The sequence below is a fragment of the Haliotis rubra genome, unplaced genomic scaffold (genome assembly GCF_003918875.1).
Source record: "Haliotis rubra isolate DU_JTF1 unplaced genomic scaffold, ASM391887v1 Scf6, whole genome shotgun sequence".
Lineage (NCBI taxonomy): Eukaryota > Metazoa > Mollusca > Gastropoda > Lepetellida > Haliotidae > Haliotis > Haliotis rubra.
Window position 1 is genome coordinate 3,843,656 of NW_025767301.1, and position 10,296 is coordinate 3,853,951.

The 10,296-nt window shown below is 44.4% G+C and overlaps 1 protein-coding gene across 1 annotated transcript; it reads left to right on the forward strand.

The window, feature by feature from the left end:
- Positions 1-918: 918 nt before the first annotated feature.
- Positions 919-9,499, forward strand: LOC124255354 (leucine-rich repeat extensin-like protein 5). Its single transcript, XM_046689251.1, is given in 4 exon segments — positions 919-954; positions 1,719-2,108; positions 2,880-2,996; positions 9,341-9,499. Coding segments are annotated over 4 exon segments (702 nt in total).
- The last annotated feature ends 797 nt before the right edge of the window (positions 9,500-10,296 follow it).

Below are 10,296 nucleotides of genomic sequence, written 5' to 3' on the forward strand. Positions count from 1 at the left end.
ATGTCTACATACTATCCACATGTCTTGAGAGAACATACGGAATGTTGGCTCAGTCGAGAGAAAAGAAATCTCTAAAGCTTATCCATTTGCCGTTGATGGGCCATGCGTCTGCAAAACGATGGACATTTACAGGCATCTCTGACTCTTATAGTAGCGACTTGGGGACCACTTCTCCCTACAGCGTATATCATAAAGTGTGCCGATCTAACCATGCCGCGACATCCAGACATACCATGTTAATATCCACCAAACTTATCAGAGTAAATCCTATATCTTTTATGGCCTGGTGTGTCTGAGGCCAGCGAAACATGACATTTTACTTCAATGTACAAACTCTCCTGGGCCGTATTGTTTGCCAGGCCAATCAAGCATCAGCGTTAAGAGTTGGACTTTCGTCTCTCAGTTCAAGACTGAAGTAGCTCCTTTATCTGTAACTGGTTCCAGTACGTGTATGCGCACTTCCATATCTGTGCTCAGTTTACAGATATCGTAGACAGTAGCTCCTTCAAATTGATCACTTGATCACGGGCTATATTCGGTGATAATTTAGGCTTCGGATAAAAGAAAGTGTTAATAAACTATATATATATATCTATTGAAGATACATGATGGAGTGGAAAAGTGTGCCATCAGACAAACGTTCATGACAGTTACCCTAGGAGCCATTCGCTAAAACTCGGACATGTCCGGCAAAGACCGGAAACTCGGTATTCACTAAAATAACAAAGTGTAGACTGTTTCTGAAAATTCCACTTTGAGGAACGTCTAATTACAGTTTATCCATGTACAAAGAGTAAATTCATGGAAGGGTTTGCTTTGGGAACATATTTAGCAATACATATACATCCATTTTTAGGGGTTTGACTTTGAGGTAAGTCCAAGAAATTAGCGGATGGCGAACTTGGCCAGAAACACCGCATGCGCAACCAGCCCAGGGAACCAGACTGCATTGTGGTACACGTTATGACAGTCATCTTTGGAAAGATGTGAAGTACCGTTAATCGAGTGTTATGTGATTTAGAACAATCTCACAATGACAGTGTTAGTTATTTGTTCCAGTGTTTAATAGGTGCCACTATCAAGCTTGTCCAAATTGCGTAATAACGTAACGATTGTATTTTTTCTAAATTCAAGAATGTCTTATTACATCCAGTATCAAACAGATATAAGAGATATCAAACAATACTCCCTAAATCCCTGCTTTAACGTATGTGGCTATGAAACTTCCTACCGAAAAAAGTTTAATAGCTTTCAGGTTGTTTACTTGAAGGTCGTTAAGTTTCTCCGCAATCCACATCTCGTGTTCATCGGATAAACCTGACGACCCACAAATAAATACTTTGTTAAGTATTAAACTAACAAACTCTCGGGTTTAATTAAAACTAGTTGAGTCACTTTTGCTACATAAATAAACTTTACAGGGTGGAATTGATTGCTTTGACGAAGAGAATGAGATTTCTACTGTAGAAACGGGCAGATGTTTGGACAAAGATCAAAACACAAGGCTCTCTGAAGTAAGCGCAGCTGTAGACTATAAAACACTCATTTTGTTTTTTTCTTCAAATTAAAAGCTTACACGCATCGGTAGCGTCTTTCTAAACTGGCAAAGGATGTATCACATAGATTATTACATGTTGCTCTGAACCAGGTACCGTGAATGCTGCAAGATGACTGCAAATTGTAACACTGTTGTGTTGTTGTCTGTTGCCACACTATAGTCGCTCGTGCAGGCCAGCCTTACAAAACCGTGCTTATCAACCACCTCGCCATGAACGTCTCCCACTTCGCCTTGCACACCACCCACCTCTACTTCCGTACCAGACGCCTCACCTTGCATACCACCCACCTCTGATTCCGTACCACACACCTCACCTTGCACACCACCCACCTCTACTTCCGTGCCACACACCTCACCTTGCATACCACCCACCTCTACTTCCGCACCACACACCTCACCGTGCACACCACACACCTCTACTACCGTACCACACACCTCACGTAACACACCACCCACCTCTACTTCCGTACCACACACCTCACCTTACACACCACCCACCTCTACTTCCGTACCACACACCTCACCTTACATACCACACACCTCTACTTCCGTACCACACACCTCACCTTGCACACCACCCACCTCTACTTCCGTACCACACACCTCACCTTGCATATCACCCACCTTTTACTTCCGTGCACACACACCTCACCTTGCATACCACCCACCTCTACTTCCGTACCACACACCTCACCGTGCACACCACCCACCTCTACTTCCGTACCACACACCTCACCTTACACACCACCCACCTCTACTTCCGTACCACACACCTCACCTAACACACCACCCACCTCTACTTCCGTACCACACACCTCACCTTACATACCACCCACCCCTACTTTCGTACCACACACCTCACGTAACACACCACCCGCCTCTACTTCCGTACCACACACCTCACCTTGCACACCACCCACCTCTACTTCCGTACCACACACCTCACCTTGCATACCACACACCTCTACTTCCGTACCACACACCTCACCTTGCACACCACCCACCTCTACTTCCGTACACACCTCACACCTCACCTTACACATCACCCACCTCTACTTCCGTACCACACACCTCACCTTGCACACCACCCACCTCTAATTCCGTACCACACACCTCACCTTACATACCACCCACCTCTACTTCCGTACCACACACCTCACCTTGCATACCATCCACCTCTACTTCCGTACCACACACCTCACGTAACACACCACCCACCTCTACTTCCGTACCACACACCTCACCTTGCATACCACCCACCTCTACTTCCGTACCACACCCCTCACCTTGCATACCACCCACCTCTACTTCCGCACCACAGACCTCATCTTGCATACCACCCACCTCTACTTCCGTGCCACACACCTCACCTTGCATACCACCCACCTCTACTTCCGCACCACACACCTCACCTTGCATACCACCCACCTCTACTTCCGTACCACACACCTCACCGTGCACACCATCCACCTCTACTACATGTCATCGGTAGATCGATGCTCATATTGTTGATCATTGGATTGTCTGGTCCAGACTCGACTATTTACAGACCGCCGCCATATAGCTGGAATATTGCTGAGTGCGGGGTAAAACTGAACTCACTCACATTACATACAACTCACCGTATTGTGCATACTGTCCACTTCGCTTTGGATACCACCCACCACACCGAGCATACCACCAACTTCACCTTGCATACCATCACCTCACCTTGCATACCACCCACAAAACCCACTTCACCCTGCACACAACCCGCCTCACCCTGCAGAGCTCCCACCAGGAAGATGTGTGAGTGAGTTTAGTGTTACTCCACTTTTAGCAATATTCCAGCAATATCACACAGGAATGGGCTTCACACATTGTACCCATGTTGGGAATCGAACCCGGGTCGTCGGCGTAACGCGCGAACGCTTTAACCACTAGACTACCCCACCGCCACCCACACCGTACATACGCGTAGTCGAACCTTTATGGGCCCCGATCCACAAAGTGATCGTAGTGGTGATCCTCAACAGTTTCCTACATACAGCTGCTTCTTGCAGCGCTACCAACGCTTTATGGAAGTGGGGCCCTGTATACATGATGTGTGTACACATCATCGACTCAAAGCACAACTAATGACGAACTTTTTTTGCGATAATACCAGCCAGTATTGCATATTATTTAATAATAACCACAACCAGCGCATCTGGATAAAAGTAGGAACATAAATGGCAAATGATAAATGATAAAAGGCAAGTCATTGCCCATACGCTTCCTCCATAACCCCATTCGCCTGTCCTAGACAAGGGACATAACTCTCATGTCTGTCGTCACTTCCTAACTGACCATGTGCCCAGATACCAAAAGCCAAAGATGAAATTTGGAATGACCGAATGTTTGATAGTTTATAAGCATGAACGTGTTGGGAACTTGGACGAAGCTGGTTTCATGAGCACGTTCAGCTGAAGTCACGTGTCAATACCCCGTTACATTGTTTTCCTTTTCGGAATAATTCACTCGTCAAGAGAACCGATTCAGAATGTGATCTTTCGTCAGTCTGCATTTCTTGAAAATGTAACGCCGTTTGTTGTCTTAAGAAGATTAATGATTGTTTACCCAAGACATAAAAACATGTTTCACACCTCCTGTGAGAATCCATTCATCACAGAGAACTCTGCTGTAAAGGCAGGAAGTGACTAAGAGTAGAAACTGTACCAAACAGTCGGTCGTTATCAACAGCATCCACATGCCAACTTGACAATACTCTAGCCAACACCTTATTAAACCCGCACGTGGGTTTGCAGCATGTCGTAATCACTAATTGTCGTAATTGGTGTCGTTTTTCTGACGCAGAGTGCGAATGACCCACCATTGTGCGACAGACCTACCACCCTTACCTGTACCAGTAGGACTTGTCCCCCCTAACTCCCGGGGGTTCTTGGTGGGGCGTCTTGACTGGGGGCTTAACAGTGGGATCATGGGAAGAGCAAAGAAAATGGGAATCGAAACCCGCATGACGCATAAGAAAATATTTTATGAACAAGACTGGCATGCTCACAAACAGGTGGTTCTAAAACATTGTCCTATTCACTGATTAAAACGTTTTCTGTGTCGAGCCTTAGGTAAAGTGCATTACAGTAAACAACGAGCGTTAGTTCAGTGTACTTCCCTTATGTCAAACATAGAAACAGGTAGAAAAACAGAAAGTACTAAGAGAAAGAATGTATAAAGTGTGCAATCATGTATATGCAGAAAACGAGCGTCACTGTTTGTTTGTAAGGATTTACGTCAAATATATTTTCATAATAAATACTGTGTACATCCCACTTTACAGAAATCAGTCAGTTGATAACATTACTGTTATTATTCGGGGCGGTGGGGTGGCCTAGTGGTTAAAGGGTTGGCTCGTCACGCCGAAGACCCGGGTTCGAATCTCGACGTGGGTACAATGTGTGAAGCCCATTTCCGGTGTCCCCCGCCGTGATGTTGCTGGAATATTGCTAAAAGCGGCGTAAAACCAAAACTCAGTCAGTATTATTCAATTTCAAACCATGAAAGATACATGGCCGCAAAGAGGCTGTGGGGCTAAAATTCCATAAACATCTGATGCTGCGGAACCATAGACATCTACTGCCTGGGCAAAGAAAGTATCACCCATGTTTGATGGTGGCTAAAATGAAATAAGAAAGAAATGTTGTTTCCATGGTAATGTAGCTGTTTGTGTCGACCTAATTACGTTTGAATGAAGTTTGTATGTTCAGGGGAACCCAGTTACCAAGTGTACACTTTTTCATCCTACAGGTTACTTTTTATTCCCCCACATTACCGACTAATACACACAGAGATCAAATGGATACAAATATGGATTACTTCGGAACCACGATCACAGTGATCACATTTGCCTATTTTCTAAACTGAAAACGTTAACCAACAGATGATAGTAATACAGTCTGGGTAACGTCGTTTCTGTATTTTACATCCAATTGTCAAGGACCACCTATTGTGGCTCGCAGTCTCGAGCAGATCTCTGCAGGTGGACATAGCCTAATGGGTAAAGCGTTCGCTCGTCCGTTCCGAAGACATGTTAGAAGTTCAGTTCACCATATGGGAGAATGGCCCATTCCTGGTGTCCTTCACCGTTATGATGCTGGAATAATGCTAAGAGGTGCAGTCAACCCCTCACCACTCGCATATACACAGATACACTCGCTCTTAAACACTGTAATAAAAACAATCACAAAACCTATTGCTAAAACACACTGACCGAGAAGGCGAAAGCTTCTGCAGAGTCCTCGTGAACATTCACGGACAAACTTGCTCTGTTTCACAACAGCTTTAGTCGGCTTTGTATCCTACTGGTACAAGCGTTGCTCGTCTAACCAAAACACGTTTATATTCTGCACTACGTAGGGTGAGTGAGTAGAGTCTAACGTCGCTCTCAACAAGTTATATCACGGGGTGTCTGCTAAATGAGGGAGGAAAGTCCGAAGAAATGCAGGTGGTAGATGTTTACCACTTTGCCGAAACCAACGTTTGGTACTGGCAAACACACGGCATGGTGCTGTCAAACCTAGAAACATCAAAAGCGAACTGGGATTCGCCCCACGATCATGGGTTTCTAACATCCCAAGGGACGCAACTCTGCACAGCGACTTACGGCGCCTTACATGACCGTGCTACCCATGTCCCACACTCTGCAGAGACACGGTTCTTGTGTCCCCGCAGTGACTCGACAAATCGGTCTCTTTGACCCTAGAGAATATATTGAAGAGAAAAGAATTCCACTAGACTAGACTAGAGTACAGAACGATTTGTCGAGTCTAAATTGCCTCAGCTCTGAAATTAACATGAACTAAATGTTAATCCTTGATTTGACTTCAATATCTCTGCATATGACTAAAACCCGTATTCCCTAATAACACATTCTGAGAAACCATTCAGCGATAAACAAATATCAAAAGTGCACTGATTACCAAAATACTTCTGCTTAAAAGTTTGGAAGAGAATTACAGCAGTAAGCCCATTCACATACTCCTCTAACGATTGATTATATTCCCCAAATAAAGAGCGAGTTTCTTCCTCCACGAAAGCATGTCGTGGTGACTTCACCTAATCCCCTAAATAGCCATACCATGTCCAGACGCGCCCGACATTTACTACAATACAAACACCGCCAGACAAATTCTCTTATAATCCCGCCTATCCGTCTCTGAAGATAGCTACATGTTTTCTAAATAAAATCTTGGCATACAAAGCCAAACATGATGTAAGTGAAGAAGACGATTCGGTTCCAGAAAAAGGTTACCTATATACCCAAGTCGTATGAAAAACTACTTGCGTATCCTTCCACATGTGAAAATAGTTCCGGTCCTATTATCCGTTTCCTGAGTAGAGGGCGCTGTGTATTTTCCCCAATTACCACGCGTCCCCCTTGCATAACGCACATTAGTGTCCTTTGATTGGCAGTTCCTTTGCTAAAGCTGTAAATCTTGAAATTTATCGATCATTTACGGGCTTCAAATTATCGTTTGGTGGCCAATTTGAGGGTGTAAGTACGCATTGTGCTAAGACTCGAGTAAAAAACATTCGGGGAATTTTGGTGCGAAATCGAAAGTTTTGAACCGAGACTTTAATCCCATTGATTCCCTTGAATAAAACTTTGTTAACAGGCCTTGAATCAAAGCTTGGCGATGGACGTTTGCCTGTTTATACCTGGGCCCTGCTAACGATCTCTTACTATTTCTAGTTGGTCTTTTTGTGCACGTGTGGGTGAGTGGTTTGGATTGGTTGAATTTCAAATCAGAGTCTGCTTCCCGTCGGAAATAGCTTGTCATGGGAAGTATGCCGACACATAGACTAACATCTAGTCTCTGAAATGATCATCTTTTGAAGAAAGAATGTTCCTAAATCATATTCATAAAATATCATAAAAGGAGTCTCGAGACTTTGGAGAACTGCGGCAATATCGAGACTTGCCACATAGTCTATGTTTGTTTCAGGGTCTGTTTGACAGACCTGCAGCTGTAGCGTACACAGACACACCAGACCAAGAACAGACAAGAGATGCAGTAAACCTATAAAGCAAAACTATATACCACTGAAGAAAAGGTAAACAACAGTCGATTATCATTGTTGTTCTAATCATGGCACATGAAGTAGAGTAATGTAAAACAAATCGTTGTTTTGTTAATAAGTTTTAGTTGTATATTCTCCTGTATTTATTGTTCATGTGAAGAATGAGTGAGTGATGTTGCAGCGAGTCAGCTCCATGAGGAAGGAGAGCACGAAGTTATAAGGAGGGCCCTGGAGGTTTACCACTTTTGTGAAACATACGAGCCAAGTATTAGTGCTGACAGACCAAAAGTCTTTAACGAACAGGCCATCCGTAACTCCAGGTATTCAAGAAATAAGTCCCGTCTCAGGTAAAAACAAACAAGAGTATTTGTTTTATAGAAGGTATAAGGCTTCCAGTTATCAGTGTTCTTAACTTTTAATAGTTTTCAAAATGTACTTTTTAGGTAAAAATGTGGAAAAAAGTAAATCGAAGCAACGTGCCCTCCTGTCCTACTGGTTAAATATCCAATATGCAGCTCCGACGTGGAGTGAGTGAGTTTAGTTTTACGCTGCTTTTAGCAATATTCCAGAAATATCACGGTTGGGGACACCAGAAAAAGGCTTCACACATTGTACCCATGTGGGGAATACCCGGGTCTTCAGCGTGACGAGCGAACACTATAACCAATTGGCTATCCCACCGCCCCTGTGACGTGGAGACATGAAGCTGTGTTACAAGAAGTTGTGGCGTGGCGTTAATGTGAAGTTGAGGCGTGAAACTGTGACATGAAGCCGACATGTGAAATCGTGACGTAAAGCTTAGAGATGAAGCCGAGACGTGAAGATGTGACGTGAAGCCGACATGTGAAATCATGACGTAAAGCTCAGAGATGAAGCAACGACGTGAAGCCGACATGTGAAATCGTGACGTAAAGTTTAGAGATGAAGCAACGACGTGAAGCTGTGACGTGAAGCCGACATGTGAAATCGTGACGTAAAACTCAGAGATGAAGCAACGACGTGAAGTTTTAACGTGAAGCCGACATGTGAAATCGTGACGTATAGCTCAGAGATGAAGCCGCGACGTGAAGCCGACATGTGATATCGTGATGAAAAGCTCGGAGATAAAGCCGCGACATGAAACTGTGACGTAAATAAGTGAGATTTTAGTTTTACGCCGCATTCAGCAATATTCCAGCTATATGGCGGCGGCCTGTAAGTAATCGAGTCTGGACCAGGCAATCTAGTGATCAACAGCATGAGCATCGATCAATTGGACTGTGACGTGAAGTCCTGATGTAAGCTATTACGTGGAACTACCAAATGAAGCTGAAGTAGTTCAACTGCCACATCGAGCTCAGAGGTAACGCAGTGACCAAGCGTGATGCCGTAGCTTGACAAGCAGCGGCGTGATTGTGCTAATCAAGGAAACGAGTATAATATGCATCTAATATAATACCACATACCATGCAGTTAGCACCTTGAGGGCGGAACGATTTCTTGTATATCACAAAAATCGATATGAACCAGACAAAATTGTCTCAACCCAGACTATCAGTCATTTAAAAAGTACACTGAAAGAGTTCCGGCACGGAAGGTTCAGGGAATTTATAGATCCCCTAAACTCTACGCTTTGTGTGAACATAAGTAAGACCACATAGACTGAAAGCTGAATAGTGCACCACTCTCATACTAGGTGTCCGTCTTCATCTAGTTTCCCCACTTTCCCTCTACCCCCACCCCCAGGGGCTCGTGCCTCAAGTGATGTGCTCTGACCCCCTGCTGCCGGAATCGCTGTATCCTTTGCGATACGGACATGTATCCGTGGCATTCGCATATCGGCGAAATAAACCGCCTCCCGCGGGCCCTCGCTATCTGACTCCAGATGAAAGCGCCATGCTCTAGTACCAATAAAAATGTCGGAATTTCTCCCGAGCGAGTAACTTTTACCGATAGAAATTGAGATATGCCTAGTGTTTGAAACTTTGGAGAGATTCGTCTCGCGGTGCGTTGTCATATCTAGATATCACACACGTTTATTGACGTATTTCCATGCACTGGAGTTGAGTAATGGAGGCTGCGCGATACCTGCACCACCATTACCGTAAACATTTCAATCCAAGACACAGCCAAACACTCGCCACTTTCTGTAACGGACACGGACAGTTTCGGTGTCATTTCGAGTTGACAATCTTCATCTGGAATAAACGGTAAAGGATGGATTTCAACGCTTTCAAACACTGTACCCATGTGGAAATTCTAACCCGGCACCCCATTTAACCACCAATTAACAACCCAACTGAGCTCTCGATACTTATCATGTCTGTTTCTATGATACCATTCTTCAACACTCGCCTTTTGTCGTAACCGGCAAGCAGACCCGTCCCTTATCGATGGATCATTCGTCAACACTCGCCTTTTGTCGTAACCGGCAAGCAGACCCGTCCCTTATCGATGGATCATTCGTCAACACTCGCGAATTTCATTCGGCATGTCCCGGAATAACACGAGTTGGTCACGAATGTTTGTATACCCCAAACGTCTCATTCAGCTTTCACAGAAGAATCAAGCTAATTATGATCAAAGAACAATAGAAAATCAGCGTTTGTGAAACTATAACACGTTTTCCTCATGTAGACTCGTGACGAATCAGCTATTAACATTATTCATCCTTGGAGGATGGTTGGCTGGATCATGTCACG